Source organism: Leptopilina heterotoma, unplaced genomic scaffold (genome assembly GCF_015476425.1).
Source record: "Leptopilina heterotoma isolate Lh14 unplaced genomic scaffold, ASM1547642v1 Lhet_325, whole genome shotgun sequence".
NCBI classification, from domain to species: domain Eukaryota; kingdom Metazoa; phylum Arthropoda; class Insecta; order Hymenoptera; family Figitidae; genus Leptopilina; species Leptopilina heterotoma.
In genome coordinates this window covers 1,477,788-1,502,627 of record NW_025111019.1, presented here as the reverse complement: position 1 = coordinate 1,502,627, position 24,840 = coordinate 1,477,788, and the positions used below count along the sequence as shown (strand labels likewise).

At 29.5% G+C, this 24,840-nt stretch overlaps 2 protein-coding genes across 2 annotated transcripts; one reads left to right on the top strand and one right to left on the bottom strand.

Moving 5' to 3' along the window:
* The first annotated feature begins 18 nt into the window (after positions 1 to 18).
* Positions 19 to 18,343, top strand: LOC122504898 (serine-aspartate repeat-containing protein F-like). The gene is made up of 5 exons (XM_043616221.1): positions 19 to 35; positions 335 to 592; positions 1,544 to 1,735; positions 17,383 to 17,548; positions 17,612 to 18,343. The coding sequence occupies exons 1-5, from the start codon at positions 19 to 21 to the stop codon at positions 18,341 to 18,343; spliced, it is 1,365 nt and encodes a 454-aa protein (XP_043472156.1).
* An 873-nt stretch (positions 18,344 to 19,216) lies between these two features.
* LOC122504897 (serine-aspartate repeat-containing protein I-like) lies at positions 19,217 to 24,566 on the bottom strand. The gene is made up of 4 exons (XM_043616220.1): positions 24,348 to 24,566; positions 22,129 to 23,728; positions 19,370 to 20,837; positions 19,217 to 19,220 (listed from the first exon to the last, which is right to left on the bottom strand). The coding sequence occupies exons 1-4, from the start codon at positions 24,564 to 24,566 to the stop codon at positions 19,217 to 19,219; spliced, it is 3,291 nt and encodes a 1,096-aa protein (XP_043472155.1).
* Positions 24,567 to 24,840: the final 274 nt, after the last annotated feature.

Sequence of the window (24,840 nt, the reverse complement as noted above, 5' to 3'; positions counted from 1 at the left end):
GTCTCCCATTCGCCCAATATGGGCACACACACAAAGCACTATAACAATTTTAAATTTAGAGACAAGTGTTTTTGTTCTATTTTGTTTTTTTAATCAAAAATAAAGCTAATTATTTGTGTCCATTTATATTTTTTTCTCTTTTGCTTTTTTTTAAAGATTAGGATGTCTATAAACTAGGGGTTTATAAATTCGGGGGTTTATAGATTAGTGATAGTAATAGCGACTGTAATAGTAATAGTAATAGTAAAACTGATAGTAATAATAATAATAGTGATAGTAATAAAAGTGATAGTAATACTGATAGTAATACTGATAGTAATAATACTGATATTAGTAATAGTGACAGTAAGAATAGTAATAGTAATAATAGTGGTAGTAATAATAGTGATAGTAGTAGTAAAAGTGATAGTAATAATAGCGACAGTGATAGTCGTAGTAATAGTAGTAGTGATAGTAATAATAGTGATAGTAATAGTGATAATAATAGTGATAGTAGTAGTAATAATAATAATAATGATGATAGTAATAGTGATAGTAATAATAGTGATAGTAGTAATAGTGATAGTAGTAATAGTAATAATAATAGTATATAGTTATGATAGTTATATAGTTATGATAGTGATAGTAGTAGTAAAAGTGATAGTAATAATAGCGACAGTGATAGTCATAGTGATAGTAATAGTGGAAGTAAAGGGAAGTGATAGTAATAATAGTGATGTAGTTGTGATAGTGATAGGAATAATAATGATAGTAATAATAGCGACAGTGATAGTCATAGTGATAGTAATAGTGATAATAATAGTGAGGGGCCATTCAAGTATTACGTAAGAATATTTTTCAGGTTTTTAGACCCCCCTCCCATATGTAAGATTTTTTATATGCATTAGCGACATTTTTTCTAATGGAAATAAGCAATAGGTAGACCCCCCTCCTTCTTAAATGCTTACGTAATACTTGAATGGTCCCTGATAGTAGTAGTAATAATAATAGTAATAATAATAATAGTGTTAGTGATAGTGATAGTGATAGTGATAGTGATAGTGATAGTGATAGTGATAGTGATAGTGATAGTGATAGTGATAGTGATAGTGATAGTGATAGTGATAGTGATAGTGATAGTGATAGTGATAGTGATAGTGATAGTGATAGTGATAGTGATAGTGATAGTGATAGTGATAGTGATAGTGATAGTGATAGTGATAGTGATAGTGATAGTGATAGTGATAGTGATAGTGATAGTGATAGTGATAGTGATAGTGATAGTGATAGTGATAGTGATAGTGATAGTGATAGTGATAGTGATAGTGATAGTGATAGTGATAGTGATAGTGATAGTGATAGTGATAGTGATAGTGATAGTGATAGTGATAGTGATAGTGATAGTAGTGATAGTAGTAGTGATAGTAATAATAGTGATAGTAGTTGTAATAATAGTGATGGTGATAGTAATAGTAATAATGATAGTTGTAGTGATAGTGATAAAGATAGTGAAAGCAGTGACAGCAATATAGTGACAGCGTCAGCGGAAGTTTGTCGAAATTAGCCCCGAGTTGCGGAATGACGAAAAGTGCAATTCGAATGAAATATGGTGGAAGGCATTCGAGTCTGAAATTCTCGCCCCTGTAAGCGGTCTAATGAAACAATATGTCGTCCCTTTTACGGCGTGTGACGGAAGTGCACAATTGTCGTCATTAGCGTCATTAGCGCTGTTAGCATCGTCATCGACGCCATTATCGTAATCGGGTCGCCTTACTCTCTCTCTCTCTCTACCTTCGTGTGCATCGAAATGGCCCACCACACGCAAACCTTCTCCTAATATGCCACAGCCACGCTAACGGATAATGTAGTCTACAGTTAAATAATCTAAACCAATCAAATTCCCGTTTCTCAAAATTTCCACCATCACTATTCCAATAATTATCAATCACAATTTAAGAAGAGGATAAAAACTCTTATTCCTTCTTTTTGCTGTATATAAATTTTTATTAATATCTCATATTTTTCCTCTTCTACTTCTTATTTTCTTTTCCTAATCTTTAACCCCACCCTAATCACTATAATTATCACTATCACTATTAGTATAGTTATAGTACTAACAACAGACTTTTCACTCGATAATTAATTTTGAAAAAGTAGCTTTCAAATAAAATAATTGGATATTTTATAAAAATAATTGAATCGTTTTAAAGAATTTGAGACTATAATTTTTGAGAAGTTTTTTGATTTCTAGTATTAGCGAATTTAAAGTAGTGGAAAATCTAAAAAAAACAGAAGTAGCAGCTTTTTGTGGCTGAAATCGAAAAAAGTACCGAAATAGTAGCACAAGGTAAAAAAGTAGTAAGTAGTAGGTTTTAGTAGACGAGTGCGAAGCCTGTCATAGTAGTACTAGTAATATCAATGGATACTAGAACTCCTATTAGCACTAGTAGTGTCAGCAGTACTATTAGTGCTAGTAGTAATAGTAATACTAGTACGAGTAGTATATGTAGTGATATTAATTCTAATAGTAATAGTAGTAGTGATACTAGTAAAATTACTAGTAGAAAAACTAGTCAAAGTAGTGTTACTAGTAATAGTGGTAATAGTGATAATGAAAGTAGTGTAGTATTACTAGTAATACTACTAGTATTGTTACTAGTAACTAGTAATTAGTAATACTACTATTAGTGATAGTAATACTACTAGTAGTGATAGTAATACTACTAGTAGTGATAGTAATACTACTAGTAGTGATAGTAAAAGTAATATTACTAGTAATACTACTGATATTGTTACTAGAAACTATAAATTAATAATACTACTAGTAGTGTTACTAGTAATAATAGTTACTAGTAGTGTTACTAGTAATAATAGTTACTAGTAGTGTTACTAGTAATAATAGTAGTTAATAGCTACTAGTAGTTGTAATAGTACCAGTAGTGGTACTGGTAACAGTACTGTTAGTGTTACCAGTACTAGTGATGTTACTAGTACTAGTACTAGTAGTGGTATTAGTACTATTACTAGTAGTGGTATTAGTAATAGTAGTTGAAGTAGTTGTATTAGTATTAGCATTGTTACTATTGAAAGAAGTGATATTGGTAATAGTACTAGTAGCAGTATTATTATTATTACTAGTACAAGGAGTTATACTAGTAGTACTACTAGTAGTGGTGATGTTGGCAGTAAAGTACAACCGAAAGGGTAATCAAGTCGTGTGTATACTCGCTGGAGAGGAAAGAGAAAAGAGAGAAGAGCTGGCAGCACTTTTTTAAGGTTAAATGTAGCAGAAAGGTGGTAAGAAGTGTACATGGAGGGAGACAAAGTAGATTAGAGTGTGTGTCAGGGTGAGAGTTTTGTTCGGAGAGAGAGTGCAGCCTCCAAAGAGAATTAGTGCACATATATGTGTACAAGAGCGCAAGAAGAAGCAAAATGGGGTGAGTTGGCACACGGGGGTGGTATTGGCCTGGGGTGCGAGAGCGAAAAGGGGGTAATTTCCATATGGATGATTCTCATACAGAGAGAGAGAGAGAGAGAGAGAGAGAGAGAGAGAGAGAGAGAGAGAGAGAGAGAGAGAGAGAGAGAGAGAGAGAGAGAGAGAGAGAGAGAGAGAACTCACACGGTTAGAATTCGAGAGCAGTTTGTACGAGCAAATAATGCGTTTATGCATTTGCATGATGCTTCCGTAACGCGAACCACTGCTTCAAACCGCACTCGCCCCGCTGAACTTTAAACGAAAACCCTTAAGCATGTACTCTGCATAAAATCTATTTTTATGTTCGCTGAATTGCCTTTCGAAAATTACTTTTTAGAAATAATATTCAAAAATAGAATAAGGAAAAATATTTATGGAAACAAACTGCCGGGCAAATCGTTTATAATTTTTCCTCAAAATTCATTTTCTCCTCCTTCCTTCTTTTTTTCTTTTCTTCTTTTTTCAAACATAACAATTCGGTATATTGTGATTTTTTCACTCTCCTTGACATGGAAAAAGAAGCGAGAGAAAAAGAGAGAGAGAGAAAGAGAGCGAAACGATTCAGACGAGAATTTAATAGCTTTGACCGAAACTTTTTTAATATCGCTCTAGATAGCAAAGAGATTACAACAGTGTTACGAAAAAAAAGAATAAAAAAATCTTACCCGTGGAAAAAGAATTTCCCATTATCCATCGTCCATTTATAATAAATAGAATTTGCTTTTATTTATTGAATTGAAGAAATTTGCCGTCTACAACCTTTATTTACTTGATACCCTCTGTAATTAAAAAGCTAAACCAAAAAAATATCCTAAAAACCTTCAAGAAACACATTTTTTTTCTTTTTTCCCATTTTTCTCGAAGTCCTAAAGTTTCTGTCAATTTTGACCCACTGCATCGTATTCAGCGTCCAAAAATACATTGAAAACCACTCCCATGTCGAAAATAACGAAAAAAAAAATTTTTGAGTTAATTACCCCACTTTTTTTTAAATTTTGACGAGTTAACAAATTTTGAGTCATAGGATCGTCTTTAGTGGACGAAAATACATAGGATATCACTCCAATAAAGTCTTAAATTAAAACTTGTAATGTACTTTAAGATCCTTTGCGCAGGACCAAAAATATAAAAAATTTTTTGAAAAAAGTGGGGGTAAAAGCCAAAAAAAATTTTTTTTTGTTATTTTCGATATGGGAGTCGTTTTCAATGTATTTTTGGACGCTGAATACGATACCGGAACCTAAAATTGTCTATCGCGTCACGATTTTGAGAAAAGTAGGAATAAACATTTAAAAAAATGTATTTTCTGGTCCTTTTTACCCATTTTTCTCAAAATTCTCTATTTTTTTGCTCTTATGCCTAGATTGTCTCGTAGTGTACGTTTCAAAGTACAATTTAAGACTTCATGGAAGTCTCTAGAACAACAGGTTAAAGAGAAAAAAAAATTCGAAAATATTAAAAAAAAAAAAAAAAAGGAAACAGAAGAAGCAGGAACAGAACGAAAAAGTAAGAGAAAATAAAAAGAAAAAGAAAACCTGAAATTGAGCAATTGTTTCCAAAATTTATATACATATTCCACTTCCGAGCGAGCATCTTCTGAAGGAACACGTCGCGTCGGAAAAATTGTGATTCATATGTCGCATTCAACTTCCGCCCGGTTCGCTCCTCTTGTATATATCCGCGCGCCTCTTTTTGCATATACACATTCATTTCTTTTTCTCTTCCTAACTCTTCAAGTTTTTCCTATTTTTCTCGCATCTTGTTTTCTTTTTCCATTTTCCTCCTCTTTCTCTTTCTTCTTTTTCTTTATTTTTTTCAATATTTTTTTTTGTTTTCTTTCCGATTTCAATTTCAGATCGTCGTCGTCGTCGAAAGGACATACACACACACAAACACCCACACACTTTCAATATACGCGCCATCTTCGACGACTGCAACCCACCCGCATATCGATTTCGTATGTCGCCATATCGCGGTCAACTTTTCTTTTTCCTTCTTTCTTTTTTCCCCATTTTTTTTATTCGTCACCAGAATTTCCTCTGATCGCATATATATACAACGATGCATCCCAAAGCTGGTTTTATATAAGCCCCATCACCCCCCCCCCCCCACCCCTCCTCCCACCTCTCTTCACCTTCCGAGAAAAACCATTTCTAGGACAGTTTGACGAAAATAAATCTCCCTCTCTCACTCGCTCTTCTCATTCTTTGGGTGAAAAAATATTTGCTTGCCCATCGATTTTCTCATCAGTGGGATAAGTCCTGAATATGCGAAAAATATGTTATATTTTATAAATAAAGGCTTTGCACTTATACTCATCTACTAAAATCTACTATTTACTACTTTTTCTACTATTTGTTACTATTTGGGTTCTTTTTTTAGATTTGAGCCACTAAAAGCTACTATTTCTGTTTTTTGAGAATTTCCACTACTTTAAATTCGCTAATACTGGAAATTAAAAAACTTCTTTAAAAATTCTAGTCTCAAATTCTTTGAAATGATTCAATTAGGTATTTTTGAAAAATATTCAAAATTCTATTTTCAATTTCTAGTATTTTCATCAAATTTCGCAAATCAATTCAATTATATATTAAAAAAGTAAAATTTATCCAAAATTCAATTATTTTCATAAATAATAAATTTTCCATTGCAATTCAATTAATTTAGAATAGCAACTTCAAAAAGATTTTGAAAAAATTAATTATTTAACAAAATTTTTAATACAATCACAATAATTCAATTACTTTCACTAATAATAACATTTTTTATGGAAATTCAATTTTTTAAAAAAAAAATTTCATAAATTTCTAAGCAAGAATTTAATTATTTTCATAAATAAAAAATAAAACTCATCGAAGAATTTCAATTATTTTTAATAGGATTTCAAATTATTTAATCGAAAAATTCAATTATTTTCACAAATAAAATTATCCAGAAGAATTCAATTATTTAAAATAAAATTTTCATAATATTTATTATATTTCGAAAAAAAATTCATTATTTAAAACAATTTTTATAAAATTCTCACGAAAAATTCAATTATTTTCAAAAATAAAAAAATTTTTCACTAAAATTCAATTCTTTTTAAACATTTCTCGCAATAATTCAATTTTTTTTATAAAAAATAAAATTCTTCTCAGAAATTTAGTTATTTTTATTACAACTTTACAGAAATTGCTCCAAAAAAAAGTAATTATTCGAAAAAATTTAATTTCAATTTCTCGAAAAAATCAATTATTTAAAAAAAAAAGTCTTTAAAATTCTGTGTAAAAATTCAATTATTTTTAAGAATATTAAAATTTTTGACAGGTTTTCAATTATTTTCAAATATTATAATAAAATTGTTCGAAAGAAATCAATTATTTGAAATACAATTTTAATTCAATTATTTTTTAATTAATTCAAATATTCTTTTAGACTTTTATAAAATTCTTTCCAAGAATTCAATTATTTACATAAATAATTCTTCGAAAAAATTCAATTATTTTGATAAGTATAACAAAATTATTCCCGAAAATTCAATTATTTTGAGGGATTTTAATAAAATTCTTTGCAAATTTCAATTATTTTCAAAAAAAAATAACAATATTCATGACAAAAATTCAATTATTTTCAATAATAATAAATTTCTTCTTGGAAATTCAATTATTTTAAAAAATTCTAAATAAAATCGTTGGCAAGAATTGAATTATTTTCATAAATAATAAAATGCTTTTTAAAATTCAATTACATTAAAAAAAATTTAATAAAATACCACACAGACATCCAATTATTCCCAAAAGTTTTAATAAAATTCTTTGTAAAATTTAATTATTTTTCAAAACTTTTCGCAATTCAATGATTTTCAATATCTATATACTATTTTTATTAAATTTCCAAACAGAATTCAATGAATTATAAAAAATTTTCTGTAAAAATTTTCGTAAGAATTAAATTATTTTCATGAATAATAAAAATTTCTCTGGAATTCAATTATTGAAATTATAATTTGCATAAAATTAGTCGATAGAAATAAATTATTAAAAATTTTTTTTATAAAATTCTTCGGAAAAATTAAATTATTTTCTATAAATATTTAAAATCTTTGATGAATAATAAAATTCGTTGCGCAGGAATTCAATTTGTTAGCAGTGTATAGGATAAGAAAGAAGTAAATATTTTTGATGAAAATTAGAAAAAAGTCGGGAAAATTAAAATATGGAATGGAATTTTTGTCAGTTTTGTGAAGTGTCTAAAACGAGTTTTTTTGGTCGTCAAGTTTAATTTTTCGATAGTTACTTTTTTACTACTTTTTCACCACTTTTCGGGTTTGAAAACTAGTTAATAAAAATTAATTATCGAGTGCGACGTATATATATATAAATATCTTAATTCTTAGTGGTTTATAGATTAAGGGGTTTAAGGATTAGGGGTTTATAGATTATCGGGTTTATAGCGAAAGGGGTTTACAGATTCGAGGGATTTATAAATTTGGTGGTTTATATATGAGAGAGGCTCTCTAAATGGAGAAGAAGGAAAAAATGAGGTAAAAGCAAAAAGGAAAGAAAATGTAGAAAAAGAGGTAGAAGAAGAGAAATAAGAAAACGTAAAAAAAGAGAAAGAAGAAGTAAAAGAAGAGAAAGAAGTAGAAGACGAAAAAGAAGAAGTAAAAGAAGAGAAAGAAGAAGTAGAAGAAGAAAAAGAAGAAGTAAAAGAAGAGAAAGAAGTAGAATAAAAGAAAGAAATGTCAAAAAAGAAGAAGAAAAACAATTGGTAGAAGAAAAAGAAAAGATAAAGAATACAAAGAAAGAAAAGTGTTTTGAAAAAACAGAAAAAGAAAAATGAAAAAACTAATTTGGAAAAGTGAGTGATAGTTTTTCGGCATTTGGAAGAATGTAGAGTAGTGGGTACCCAGGATGAAAAGCAATGCAGTAGCAGCTAGCTCAGTATATTAACGATCGTGGTTTTCACATTTTGATTCTCCTTCTTCGTTCCCTTTCTCTTTCTCCTTCTCTACATCGTGGATTTTCCATCGACTATATTCCACCATGCCACCCTCCACTCCGTAGGTATATGTGAGCAGAATAACCAGCTTGGCGTAATAACCGACAGAATGTAGTTGGTATACACAGGGAATAAAGGATGAATGCCCGGTAATACATCACCCAGACTTCCATGCAGAAACACTCAGACGAGCACAATACACATTTCGACCGCTACACACACATTGTAGTAAACAGAAGCTTTTGTAAAATTATTACAGACATACTGGCGGGTTCGGATGATCTGTCTCTCTCGCAGGGGGCGAATTCGGCCAATTGTCATCTCACCCCACTGTCATCTGACAATGACGGAATTTTGTAGTTTTAGGGGAAAATTCTATCTATTTCCCTTTCCCTCATTTATAAACACCCAAATCTGTATAAACCCCGAATTTATAAACCATTAAAATCTATAAACACCTAGACTATAATCCCCCAATCTATAAACACCTAGACTATAAACCTCCAAATCTATATAAAACCCTAATTTATAAATCCCCAAATCTATATAAAACCCTTATCTTAAACCCCCAAATTTATAAATTCCCTAATCTATATAAACCCCCAGACTATAAACCCCTAAATCTATATAAACCCCTAGACTATAAACCCCTAAATCTATATAAACCCCCAAATATATATAAAACCCTAATCTATAAACCCCCAAACTATAAACCCCTAAATCTATATAAACCCCTAGACTATTAACCCCCAAATCTATATAAAACCCTAATCTATAAACCCCCAAATCTATATAAACCCCTAATCTATAAACCCCCAAATCTATAAACTCCTAGACTATAAACCCCTAAATCTATATAAACCCCTAATCTATAAACCCCTAGACTATTAACCCCCAAATATATATAAAACCCTAATCTATAAACCCCCAAATCTATAAACCCCAAATCTATAAACCCTAAATCTATATAAACCCCTAATCTATAAACCCCCAAATCTATAAACTCCTAGACTATAAACCCCAAATCTATATAAACCCCTAATCTATAAACCCCTAGACTATTAACTTCCAAATCTATATAAACCCCAAAAATATATAAATCCCTAGACTATAAAACCCCCAAATCTATATAAAACCCCAAATCTATAAACCCCCAGATCTACATAAAACCCTAATCTATAAACCCCCAAATTTATAACCTCCTAGACTATAAACCCCCAAATCTATACAAAACCCTAATCTGTAAACCCCTGAATATATATAAACCCCTAATCTATAAACCCCCAAATCTACATAAAACCCTAATCTATAAACCTCCAAATTTAAAAATTCCCTAATCTATTAACCCCTAGACTATAAACCCCAAATCTATATAAAACCCTAATCTATAAACCTCCAAATTTAAAAATTCCCTAATCTATAAACCCCAAATCTATATAAACCCCTAATCTATAAACCCCCTAAATTTATAAACTCCTAGACTATAAACCCCAAATCTATATAAACCCCTAATCTATAAACCCCTAGACTATTAACCCCCAAATCTATATAAAACCCTAATCTATAAACCCCTAAATTTATAAACTCCCAAATCTATTTAAACCCCTTATCTATAAACCTTCAAATCTATACAAAATCCTAATCTATAAAACTCCAAACTTACAGATTTTCTAATCTATAAGCCCCTAAATTTATAAAACCCCCTTATTTTAAAATAAAACCCTAATTTATAAACCCCGTAATCTATAAACCCCCGAAAAAATTTAAATTTTCTTATAGAACAAAAAAATTCTACTTCAGAATGACACGATTTTTTTATTCTTATATATACTTATATTTGTTATATAATTGTATAACAAAAACGGAAATTAAAAAAAAAAATCTCCGAATTAATATTAATTTGCTTCCGTTCAATTAATGAATCGAGCAAATTGGAACACAGAGATTAGGTAAAAATCAACTGACACTTCTATATAGCCAGTCGCCGAATCGATCCGTCAGAACAAAACGTTTGGTCACGTACTTCGATGCTGCGCTAGTCCCGATATCAATTAATCACTCCGAGTAATTAGCGCTCCAAAAGAAAAAAGGAAGAGGAAAAAAACAAATACAATTGGCTTTATTTTAATTTCCAATTTCCGGAAAAAAAAACATTTCAAAAGGAATTTTAAATTATGTCAGACTTTGCAGTCGATAATTTTAAAAAACTAATTTTAAAAAACTTATTTTAAAAAAGGAGGAAAAAATAGCTTACATAAACTGAAAAAAGTGTATTATAGTGAAAAAGTAGCTACCGAAAAAATAAACTTGAGGATAAAAATAATAGTTTTAGACATTTTTCAAAACTGACAAAAATTCCATATCTATTTTTTATTTTTCAGACTTTTTCCTAATTTTCATCAAAAATATTAACTTCTTTCTTATCCTACACTGCTAACAAATTTAATTCCTGCGCAACGAATTTTATTATTCATCATAAAGAATTTAAATATTTATAGAAAATAATTTAATTCTTGCGAAGAATTTTATAAAAAACTTTTTAATAATTTATTTCTTTCGAGTAATTTTATACAAATTATAATTTCAATAATTGAATTCCAGAGAAATTTTTATAATTCATGAAAATAATTGAATTCTTACGAAGATTTTTACAGAAAATTTTTTAATTATTTGAATTCTGTTTGGAAATTTAATGAAAATAGTAGATATTAAAAATCATTGAATTGCGAAAAGTTTTTAAAAATAATTGAATTTTACAAAGAATTTTATTAAAATTTTTGACAAAAATTTAATGTCTGTGTTGCATTATCTTGAATTTTTTTTTGAAAATAATTGAATTTCCAAAAAGCATTTTATTATTTTTGAAAATAATTGAATTCTTGCAAATGATTTTATTAAAAAATTTTAAAATAATTGAATTTCCAAGAAAAAATTTATTACTTTTGTAAATAATTGAATTTTGTTATTTATGAAAATATTTGAATTTTTGTGGAAAACTTTATTTTTGAAAATAACTGAATTTTTTTAATTAATTAATTTAAAATAGTATTAAAAATAATTTAAATTCTTCGATGAGTTTTATTATTTATGAAAATAATAATTAAATTTTTGCTTAGAATTTTATCAAAACTTTTTTTTAAAAATTGAATTTCCATGAAAAATATTTTATTAAACTTTTTGAAAATAATTGAAATTTTGCCAGGTATTTTATTAAAATTTTTGAAAATAATTGAATTTTGCAGAATAATTTTATTATTTATATTTGATAATTAAAGTTTAAAGGATAATTTTTAAAAAATGAAAATAATTGAATTTTTGCAAATTTTTTTTTTAATTTTTGAAATTAGTTATAAAATAAATTCAGTAATAAATTTTATTAATATTTGAAACTAATTGAATTCTTGTGAACATTTTTATTAGAATGTTTTAAAATAATTGGATTTCCAAAAAAAAAAAAAAAAAAAAAAAAATTAATTAATTTTAATTAAATATTAAAAAAAAAATATTTAAAAAATTAATTAAAAAAAAAATAAAAATAAAAAAAATTAATTAATTACTTTAAAAAAAGAAAAAAAATTAATTAATTTAAAATTAAAAAAAATTAATTACTTTTAAATAAATTGAATTCTTCTGATGAATATTGTTATTTATAAAAATAATTGAATTTTTCAAAGGATTTTATTAAAGTTTCTCAAAATAATTGAATTTTCAAGAATGATTTTGTTATTTTTCGAAATAATTGAATTCTTTTGAAGAATTATTTATATCTAAATAATTGAATTCTTGGGAAGAATTTTATTAAAATCTAAAAGAATAATTGAATTATTTGAAAAAATATTTAATTTAAATTGTATTTAAAATAATTGATTTCTTTCGAACAATTTTATTAAAATATTTAAAAATAATTTAATTCTTGTGAAAAATTCTGTTTTATAATTGAATTCTTTCAAAGAATTTTAAAAAAACGATTTTTTTAAATAATTGATTTTTTGATGAATTGAAATTAAATTTTTAGAGAAATTCCTGTAAAATTATATAAAAAATAATTGTTTTAAATAATTTATTTTTTCGAAATATAATAAATATTAGGAAAATTTTATTTTAAATAATTTAAATTTTTTGGTGAAATTTTATGAAAATACTAGATATTGATGAATTTTTAATATTTTTGGAAACTAATTGAATCGTTTTAAAGAATTTGAGACTATAATTTTTGAGAAGTTTTTTAATTTCTAGTGTTAGCGAATTTAAATTAGTGTAAATTCTCAAAAAAAAAAAAACAGAAATAGTAGCTTTTTGTGGCTCAAATCCAAAATAGTAGCCAAATAGTAGCATAACGTAAAAAAAGTATTAAATAGTAGGTTTTAGTAGAAGAGTGCGAAGCCTGTTATGTAAAAAAAGAGCAAAGAGTCTATAAATAACGTAGAAGGGGAAGAAAGGGGTAAAATTCCCAAAAAAGAACATTTCTTAATTTAGATAAAGATACTGTACACAAATTACCCCCTTTATTTTTATTTACTTGGACATAAACCCATTTCACCCAAGGAAGCAGAGGAAAATCTTGAATCCCAGATGCTGGGTAAATTTAATCACTAGGTGGATCGGATTTTAGGTAATGTGAGACTGGATCAAAGACGACGGGCAAGACCAAAATTGCCCTCTCTCTCTATATATGTATATAGAAAGAGAGAGAGAGTGAGAGAGGATGGCCACAAAATCGTCCCGACGTTAATTAATAGAAATGTGATTAATTAACTCCGGTAGATGAAAGTAGAGGAGAGGTGGTGTATACTCACTGGGATCCTTGATGGCACTGATGACTAGTCTAAAGCCATTCGTGTCCGTTCCCCAGGCGTCTGTCACATATTTTAACGTCACAAAGTTCGTCCTTGTATATAGTGCATTTACAGATAATTCTGTACTCTTGCAGGACAAATCCACCTGAAACAGGAGAACAAAAGAGTTATTTCCCTTATTTACAAAAAAAAATCTCCTCTTTGTTCAAAAATTTCCTCTTTTTACAAAAAAAAGGAAGACTTCATTTTACACAGTTCTGAAATTTTCGACTTTTGTTATTTTTTATGTTGGAGCTGTTTTCAATGTATTTTTGTCCACTAAACACGATCCTGGGTTCAAAAGTGGTCTAAAACGTAAGAATTTAAAAAAAATTGTAATTAAAGACAAAAAAACACGTTATTTGTGTCTTTACCCCCACTTTTCTCAAAATCCTGACGTGATAGACAATTTTAGGATACAGAATCGTATTCAGTGACCAAAAATACATTGAAAACGACTCCCATGTCAAAATATCAAAAAAAAAATTTTTTTCTTAGTTTTTACCCCCACTTTTTTCAAAAATCCTTTATTTATCTTGTACAGGCAAAAAAAAATTTTTCTTTTTTTTGTTATTTTTGATATTGGAGTCGTTTTCAATGTACTTTTGCCTTCTGAATACGATCCCAGCTTCGAAAATTGTCTATCACTTCAACATTTTGAGAAAAGTGGGGGTAAAAATGAAAAAAAAACTTTTTTTTGATTATTTTTGTCATGGGAGTCGTTTTCAATGTAATTTTGCCTTCCGAACACGATGCCAAGTTGCGAAATTATCTATCACGTCAATATTGTGAGAAAAATGAGAAAAAAGGCCCAAAAAACGGTTTTTCTTTGTATTAATTTCGATATTTAACTGTTTTCGAAAATATTGTTCACTAATTTTCGTGTATAGAAACTCTTGTCAAAAGCAAAGAGTTTGGTTTCGCAAAAGTGAGGAGCTGGTGGTTAGAGAGAGGGGGATAAACCACGAGATGCAATTATGATAAACGTAAGAGCTTCTTCCGGAAGGTGCTTTCAAAAACCGACGCGTGTGAGTTGAACAAAAGCCAACGTGCATTTTCCATCCGGGCAAAGGATGTGTGTGCACTATATACTTGCACTTTCTTATTTTCCATTCTAAACAGTCTGTCGCTTCTTCCGGTCTTTCATTTCTCTCTCAACTAAGATTAGAAAGAAACTCACTTCGTTTCCTATATTTCCAGAGGGAATACACACCAAACAGAATATTAATTGACAATCCCGGCTGTCACAATTATTTTTGCATAATTTATAATAACAAATTCTAGAAAAAATTTATTTAAATAGATAGAAATTGGCTAATTATGAAAATTTACAGTCTTTTCATGCTACTTTTGCTAATTTTACTAATTTTTGACTCTTTAACTAATTTCTTGTTGCTTTTACTAATATTTTTACTAAATTTTGCTAATTTGATACATTTACTAATTTTCTTACTAATTTTACTAATTTGTATATTTTTTCTCATTTTTTTTACTACTTCTACCATTTTTGAAACGTTTACTAATTTTTTTGCTATTAATTTTTTTTTTCATTTTTTCCAGCGAAAAAAAAATCCTCTTTGCTTTTAAAATAAGAAACATTTCTCATTGACAAATATCCAATTCGATAACTTTAAACGTAGCTGTGTTGTAGAATCGTATGAATTCCATAATGTTCGCATTGTCCAACCTCCTATACCTTTCAGATATGAGAATTATTGTTTTCCAATATCCCCCATTATTACAATCGACATTTCAATATGATATTCAGTTCTGCGAATGTCAGCCAGTAACTCATCATCAATTTGGATATTTTTTCTACCATGCAAAAATAAAAGAAAGAAATTACTATCTTTCTCAGTAAAATTTTCTTTATAGCCAATGTATAATATTTATGACTTCAAAATTTTATAATATTATAATTGTTTACGATAATATTCCAGATACTTCCACTTTTCTTTAAGTCCTGACGTTCTAGGCAATTTTAAAAGTTTGTATCGTGTTCAGAGGGCAAAAATACATTGAAAACGACTACCATGACAAAAAAAGGCAAAAAAAAATTTATTTTGACTTTTACCCCCACTTTTTACAAAATTTTGATGTGATGTACAATTTTTGAACCTGTCATCGTGTTCAGAAGGCAAGAATACATTAAAAACTACTCCAATATCAAAAATAAAAAAAAAAAAATTTATTTTGACTTTTACCCCCTCTTTTTTCAAAAAACTTTAATATTTTTTTTGGCCTGGATCATATGGGTCGCAAAGTATACATATCAAGTTAATTTAAGACCACCTTGAAGTTTCTAGCAAAGTAAGCAGTTAAATAGAAAGAATATCTTAAAAATACCCTAAAAATCATGTTTTTTCGGTATGTCCCCCCAACTTTTCTCAAAATCCTGACATACTAGACAATTTTTAGATCCGGCATCGTTTTCAAAAGACAAAATTACATTGAAAACGACTCCCATGACAAAAATAATCAAAAAAAAGTTTTTTTTTCATTTTTACCCCCACTTTTCTCAAAATGTTGAAGTGATAGACAATTTTCGAAGCTGGGATCGTATTCAGAAGATAAAAGTACATTGAAAACGACTCCCATATCAAAATAACAAAAAAAAAAGTTTTTTGATTTCTTTACCCCCACTTTTCCCAAAATTTTGAAAAACTAAAAAATTTTAACATTCGGTATCGTTTACAGCGGACGAACATACATAGGAAATTACTTCAAAATGATCTTAAATTAAAATTTGTAACGTAGAATTTAAGAACAATTTGCGCAAGACCAAAAAAACTAAAGTTTTTTGAGAAAAGTGGGGTTAAAGACCCAATTAAACTGTTTTTTTGTCCTTATTCCCATTTTTTTTTAATTTTGACGTGCTAGGCAATTTTTAAACCCTGGATCGTGTTTAGTGGACAAAAATACATTGAAGACGACTCCCATGTCAAAAGAAAAATATATTTTTATTTTTCCCCCTCACTTTTCTCAAAATCCTCACGTGATAAACAATTTTGGAACTTGGCATCGTGTTCAGAAGGCAAAAATACATTGAAAACCACTCCAATATCAAAAATAAGAAAAAAAAGAAAATTTTTTTTGTCTGTACAAGATAAAAAAAGGATTTTTGAAAAAAGTGGGGGTATAAACTCAAAAAAAAATTTTTTTTTCGTTATTTTGACATGGGAGTCGTTTTCTATGTATTTTTGGTCGTTGAACACGATCCCGTATCGTAAAATTATCTATCACGTAAGGATTTTGTGAAAAGTCGGGATAAACATAAATAAAATGTATTTTCATAACTTCTTTCCCCACTTTTCTCAGAATTGTGTATTTTTTTACTGTTACGCGTAGATGGTCTTGTAATGTACGCTTTAGAATCCATTTCGAGACTTTACGGAAGTCGCTAGTTTTAGTAGAAGTGATAAAAATTACAAAACTAGTGAAAAAATTAGTTTTCAGTTAATAAAAATGGAATAAACGAATTCAAATCGAAAATTTCTTAATCTACCGTACGCTTTTCAATTCTCCTTTTCTGAAATGTGCGATTTGTAAAACGAGATTAAAATCGATAATAATTGAATTGAATTCGTCTACTAGGAGAAAATTCCCTTCGTTGTGTTGTACACGCAGTGAGGGAGAAAGAGAGAGAGAGAGAGAATTTTCCGTTATGTATATACACTTATTTGCCCCGGCTGATGCAAACGAGGCCTTTTGTGCTTGCAAATACGAAAAGCAACTCGACGACGACGGCGGTGCACGGCGGAAGGAAAACGTGAACGCGGACGACGCAACGACGACGAAGCCAGGAGATAGCACGAGCTGATTAGATACACGTCTCTGAAAAGCGATGTCGCACTATGGAAAAGGCAGAATTAATATTCTCCATTTACTCACACGGATTTTGTGTTTGTGTTCTACATACATGCTTGTGTACAATTTTGCCCCCGATATTGTATGCTGAATGCGACTGAATTGTCCCACGTCTCCTGCTAATTCAGATTATCTGCTTGCAATTCTCTTGGTTCAAATTGAATTATCAGTTTATTCTTTAAACCGTAATTGGTATTAAAACTGATACCAAATTGGTTCAAGTTGACACAAAAATGGTACCAGTTGGTACCAAAATGGTTCCAGTTGGTACCAAAACAATGATAATGATGCTGATAAAGCTAATGATGTTGATAATGATGAGGATGATGCTATTAATGACAGTGATAATGATACCGATAATGATAATGATGCTGATGATGATAATGATGCTAATAAAACTAATGATATTGTTAATGATAGTGATGCTAATGATGATAATGATAGTGAATAAATTAATGCTGATAATGATAAGGTTGATGCTAGTAATGGTACCGTTGATGATGATAATTATGCTGATAATGATAGTAATGCGGATGATGCTGATAGTGATGCTAATAATTATGAAGATGATGCTGATAAAGCTAATGATTCTGTTCATGATGGTGATACTGATGATGATAATAATGTTGTTAAAGCTAATGATTCTGATAATGATAGTGATTCTGATGATGATAATGACGCTGATAAAGCTAATGATAATGATAATAATAGTGATGCTGACGACGATAATAATTCTGATAGTGATACTGAAGCTGATAAAACTAATGATGCCGATAATTATAGTAATGCTAATGATAATAGTCATGCCAATAATTATGATGATGAAGCTGATAAAGCTAATGATGCTGATAAAGCTAATGATTCTGATGATGATAATGATGCTGATAAATCTGATGATGATGATGATGATGATGATGATGATGATAATAGTGATGCTGACAATGGTAATAATGCTGATAATGATACTAATAAAGCTAATGATGTTGATAAAGCTAATGATGCTATTAAAGTTAATGATGCTGACAATGATAGTAATGCTAATGGTGCTGATAAAGTTAATAATGATGCTAATGATGATAGTAATGCTAATGATGATAATGTTGCTACTAATGATAGTGATCATGATGAAGATGATGCTACTAATGATAGTGATTATGATAAAGATGATGCTAGAAATGTTAATGCCATTGATGATAATGATTAGGATGATGCTAACAATCATGATGATGATGATGTTGAAGTTGGGAATTATATTGCTGATGATAATAACGAGTTTCTAGAATTAGCAGAACAGAAAAACTTTTTCTCTGCTATAGTTTCTGCAGAACTAAAAAGAGAAGAAGAAAAAATTAAACAACCAAGAAAAAAAGAGAGTAAGGAAAGGGAAAAAAAGAGAGGAGAGAGGGTGAGAAAGAGAGACATAGAGAGAGAGAAGGAGATGCTATTGGAGGAAAGTTACTTTTGGGTCGAAGTAAAATTTCCTTAGTTTGCAACAAGCATATAGTATAGTGCTCTCGTATTACAGAGTACCTTGGTAATTATCGTAAGTGTTACTTTGTTAAGTTCAGCGAATTTATGGGACACCACGGCTCTTGCCCGTTATCGTTACTGTACATATTCCCCCAAGTTATTTTCTTACCTCCCACTCGTGAAACTGATATCTATGATTAATATCCCACCATCATCATTTTAGATGAAAATGTTTCTTACAAATGACTTAATTATCTTGAAAATTATGCTTCACTTGCTTCTTAGAATTAACGTTATTTCCTCCTCAATATTAACTGCAATTTCTCTCCTACTATCTTTAATCTTTTCTACTATCCCTCATCTACTATCCTATTCCCTCAAGCATGTTTCTAATGTCACTAAACATGAAAATCAATTTTAGTTTAGCTATTCTCTTCTCACTCTTGTTTTCTAATGCTCTTTTTCTATCTGTTTTGCAAACGTTGTTTTTGTCTCTTGACAATAGAAAATTTTAGATCAAAAATTAATTTAAAGAACCGTAATTATGAACTATAAATAAAGTGTACTATGTGTTGGTAAATTTTAAACTATACGCTCAACGTATCTATCATCTAAAAGATACAAGGTAAAAGTTTAATCCGCATGTTTCAAGTTGTGAACAACCATTGATTTAGTAGCTGTAAACTAGAAACTGCTAACAACCATTTAGTGTATTCTATCATCGGGAACCTTTCATTTGAAATACAACCTTTGTAATTACCGAGTGTGCTGTGTGCAGATACAATCTGCAGGCAACTTTCCACTATCATTATTATCATCTTCATTATTATCATTATCATAATCTTTCTCTTCATTATTATGCTGATCATTATCACCATCATTATTCGCAACACTATCATTAACAGCATCATTATCGTCATTATCATCATCGTTATTATTATCTTCATTATCATCATTATCAGTATCTTTATCATCGTCATTATTAGCAGCACTGTCAGTACCATGTTCTTTATTATTAGCATCATTGTCAAAACCATTTTCATCATTATTAGTATCACTATTATTAACATCCTCATCATTATTAGCATCTTTTTGTTTATTATCACTATCATTAGCAGCATTACTATCATTGCCAGCATCATTAACTTTAACAGCATCATTAACATCAGTATTATTATTATCATTAGCATCACTATCATTATCAGCAACATTATCATCATTAGCATTACTATCATCATTAGCATCACTATCATTATCAGTATCATTAGCTTTATCAGCATTATTAACTTTATCAGTATCATTAGCATTACTATCATTGTCAGAATCATTAACTTTAACAGCATCATTAGCATCAGTATCATTATTACCATCAGCTTCACTATCATTGTCAGCATCATTGTCACTAGCATTACTATCATCATTAGCATCACTATCATTATCAGCAACATTATCATCATTAGCATTACTATCATCATTAGCATCACTATCATTATCAGTATCATTAGCTTCATCAGCATTATTAACTATATCAGTATCATTAGAATTACTATCATTGTCAGCATCATTAACTTTAACAGCATCATTAGCATCAGTATCATTATTACCATCAGCTTCACTATCATTATCAGCATGATTAGTTTTATTAACAACATTATCATCATTAGAATCACTATCATTATCAGCATCATTAGCTTCATTAGCATCATTAGCTTTATTAGCATCATTAGCATTATCAGCATCATTACCTTCATTAGTATTAATTACTTTATCAGTATTATTAGCAGTACTATCATTGTCAGCATCATTAGCATCAGTAGTATTATTATCATCAGCATTACTATCATTGTCAACATCATTAATTTTAACAGCTTCATTAGCATTAGCATCAGTATCATTATTACCATCAGCTTCACTATCATTATCAGCATCAATAGCTTTATCAACAACATTATCATTATTAGCATCACTATCATTATCAGCATCATCAGCTTTATCAGCATTAATGACTTTATTAGCATCATTATCATTATCAGCATCATTAGCTTCATTAGCATTATTAACTTTATCAGTATCATTGTCAGAATCATTAACATTAACTGCATCATTAACATCAGTATTATTATTATCATCAGCATCACTATCATTATCAGCAACATTATCATCATTAGGGTTACTATCATCATTAGCATCACTATCATTATCAGCAATCATCCTTATCATTATAATCACTATAATTATCAGTATTCCTATCATCATTAACATCATCGTCATCATCACAATATAAATCATTGCTAAGTAGTTACTATTGTAAACTATGGTTATTACTTGGCAACGGTTTTCGTTCAAAGAATCCTGATTGAATTGGGTATAGTAATTTAAATACTAATTCTACAAAAAAGATGTTTGGAGGCAGTAGACACAGTGAACAGTTTTGAGTTATACACGTACCAAAAAGGAGAAAAAAGCGAATTGGATTTTGTTTCTTAGCCTCTCGGTGGTATTTCCATTCTTCTTTTTTTGGGGAAGAGGTGTGCACCCTTCTCGGCGCATAGTTTGAGAAAAGTGTAATAAAAACGGTGCTTAGCGGGCCATTAAGCGGCTCCATAAAAAAGAGCAAAGTTATCCCCGCGCCATTATGCAAAATTGCATTACTCTCTTGGCTTTATGTCTGTAAAGTGGATATGTTAACGTAACTGTATGAGTCTTCTTGATAATCCACGTTGTGCACCATCACACTCAAAATCGCACCTCTCAGGCTCTTTCTAGTTTTTACCCTCCACTTCCCCTCTCTCACTATTTCTGTCCTTTATCTTTTTTCTTCTGTTTTTTATTTTCTATCTATTTCTGTCCTTTATCGTTTTGCTTCTGTTTTTGATTCTCTCTATTTCTCCTTGTCCTCCCTTCTTCCTCTTTCTGTCTCTATTTCCGCACTTCTTCCTCTTTCTCTCTCTCTATTTTCGTACTTCTTCAACATTCCACTCTTTTTTTTCTCCATCACTGTCTTATAAAAGTTAGAAAAAAAAATCATTCTCTTCTCCTGAGGAATTCTCGATAATATTTCAAAATTCTTATGATGCTTTTCAGAAATTAGTAGCAAATCTAGAGGAAAAGGAAAAAAAGGAGAAAGAGAGAGAGAAAGAGGAGAAAAAAGAAGAGAAAGATTCGAGAGAGAAAAGTTGAATTGAAGTTCAAAAAAGAAACGAATCTTGATTAATGGAGCAAGTTTTCAACACGCAGCTTCTCCTAGGTGTCTTTCATGTATATAGTTCCAATCAATGCCAACAGCACAGTGAGTAGAATTTTAAAAATTTACACCCTCTCATTTTTTTTTCTATTCTCGAACAGTTATTTCTGTTCCGAGTAAAAGAAATTATTATCTTTTTTAAAACAATAAACGTTAACCAAGAGCCTGGAAATTTCTATCAAAGCTTCCACTGAAATATTCTTTAGAGATTTCTTTGAAAGCTTTTCTAAATTCATCAAAAATTGAACATTATTATTTATTATCACTATCATTACAAGTTTTACTATAATTATCAGCAGCATTAGCATTGTCAACATCATTAGCTTTATCAGCATTAATATCATTATTACCATAACTATCATTATCATTATCAGCATCATTAGCTTTATCAACATCACTGTCATTAACAGCATCATTAACTTTATTAGCATTATAAGATTTAACAGCATCAATATCATCATTAGCATCACCATCACTATCAGCGTCATTATTGTCATCAGCATTACTATCATTAACAGCAACATTAGCTTTATCAACATCACTGTCATTAACAGCATCATTAACATTATTAGCATTATTAGATTTAACAGCATCAATATCATCATTAGCATCACCATCACTATCAGCGTCATTATTGTCATCAGCATTACTATCATTATTAGCATCACTATCGTTATCAGCATCACTATCAGTATCAGCATCACCATCACTATCATCATCATTATCAGCATTACTATTATTATTATTATTAACAGCAACATTAGCTTTATCAACATCACTGTCATTAACAGCATCATTAACATTATTAGCATTATTAGATTTAACAGCATCAATATCATCATTAGCATCACCATCACTATCAGCGTCATTATTGTCATCAGCATTACTATCATTATTAGCATCACTATCGTTATCAGCATCACTATCAGTATCAGCATCACCATCACTATCATCATCATTATCAGCATTACTATTATTATTATTATTAACAGCAACATTAGCTTTATCAACATCACTGTCATTAACAGCATCATTAACATTATTAGCATTATTAGATTTAACAGCATCAATATCATCATTAGCATCACCATCACTATCAGCGTCATTATTGTCATCAGCATTACTATCATTATTAGCATCACTATCGTTATCAGCATCACTATCAGTATCAGCATCACCATCACTATCATCATCATTATCAGCATTACTATTATTATTATTATTAACAGCATCATTAGCTTTATCAACATCACTATCATTAACAGCATCATTAATTTTATTAGCATTATTAGCTTTATCAACATCGTTATAATCATTAGCATCAATATCATTATCAGCATCATTAGCTTTATCAGCATTACTATCATCATTAGCATAATTAGCATCAATATCATTATCAGCATCATTAGCTTCATCAACATCACTATCATTGACAACATCATTAACTTTTTTAACATTATTAGCTTCATCTTCATGATTATTAGCATGACTATCATCATTAGCATCACTATAGTCATCAGCATCATTATCAGCATCACTATTATCATTAGCATCATTACTATCAGCATCACTATCAGTATCAGCATCATTAGATTTATCAGCATCATTATCATCATCATTATCAGCATTACGATTAATATTATTAGCATCATTAGCTTTATTATCTTCATCCTCATAATTATTAGCATGACTATCATCATTATCAGCATCATTAACTTTATCTGCATCACTATCATTGTCAGCATTGTTAGCTTTATCAACATCATTAGCTTCATCAAAATCATTATCTTTATCATCATCACTAGTTTTATCAGCAATATTATCATCAAGAGCATCACTATTATTAACAGGAGTTAATCTAAAGCCTGGAAATTTCTATCAAAACTTCCACTGAAATTTTCTTGAGAATTTTCATTGCAAGCTTCCCTAAAGTTATTAAAAATTGAATATTTTCCCGAGATTTCCCTGCAAGCTTCCTATAAAGTGTTCTTAAACGTTTCCTTTCGGAATTTCCAAAAAAATTGTCAATAATTAAGAGTAAAAATATTATTTCTAGGTAATTTTTTTTTTTGTACAACCGGAAAGGCAGAGATTAAACTGTGCCTCGGAGGCTAGATTATCATCGCTACGATATGTATATATATAAGGGGCTTGAAGCAATTCTCTTCGCCCAGAGCAAACATTCTCTCGAATCCAAAAAGCTCAAAGGAGAATTTCTTTTGAGATAAGAAAAAGGTGGATTAAAGCACCGTTTTGGGCATATACACTTTCTAATGTCATGCGAGAGCAAACTTTTCTTCAAACCCCCTTTCCCCCACTCCACTCTCCCCCGAGTATAATATTCAAGAAAACTTTCAATGTACAACTAAATTTTTCCCCTCCCCTCCACCCTCAAGAAAAATTTATTCATTTAGTGAGGAAGGGGAGGGGGGATCTTTTCCATTTTTTTTTTAATTTTGCAAGTAGGGTAATAAAATTTTTGTGGAAAAATTACCTTAAAAGTTCCAACGGCATGCGCTCCATCATAAATATAGAGATGATCGTTGCAATCGAGTTGTAGTCGATCGAACCTGAGCATAAATCTTTGAAGAATACTGTGCGTTTGAAATGTAATTGCACAATCGAGATTTCTCTCGTTTTGCGATGTGAGTACGGCGCCATCGATTTTCCTGTAGAGATCCCTTAGAAAATGATTTTTGCAAACGTCGTTCATTTGATCTGCAACAGAATAAAAGAAGAGGGGGGGGGAATTAGTTAAAAATTTCATATTTATTTACTTCATTCATTCGTATACATAAAAAATAATTATATTAAATTCTCTTCTGCTTTTAATGTTAAATAAAAATTTTCAATTTTTCCATTTTCCATTTAATTATTAATTTTTTATCATTTTCTACAAAAAAAAGAACTTTTTGGCAAAAGAGATATGGAAGCTTTTTATTAAGGGTCCAGAAGCTTTTTTTTAAAGAGATAAGCTTTCTTTTAAA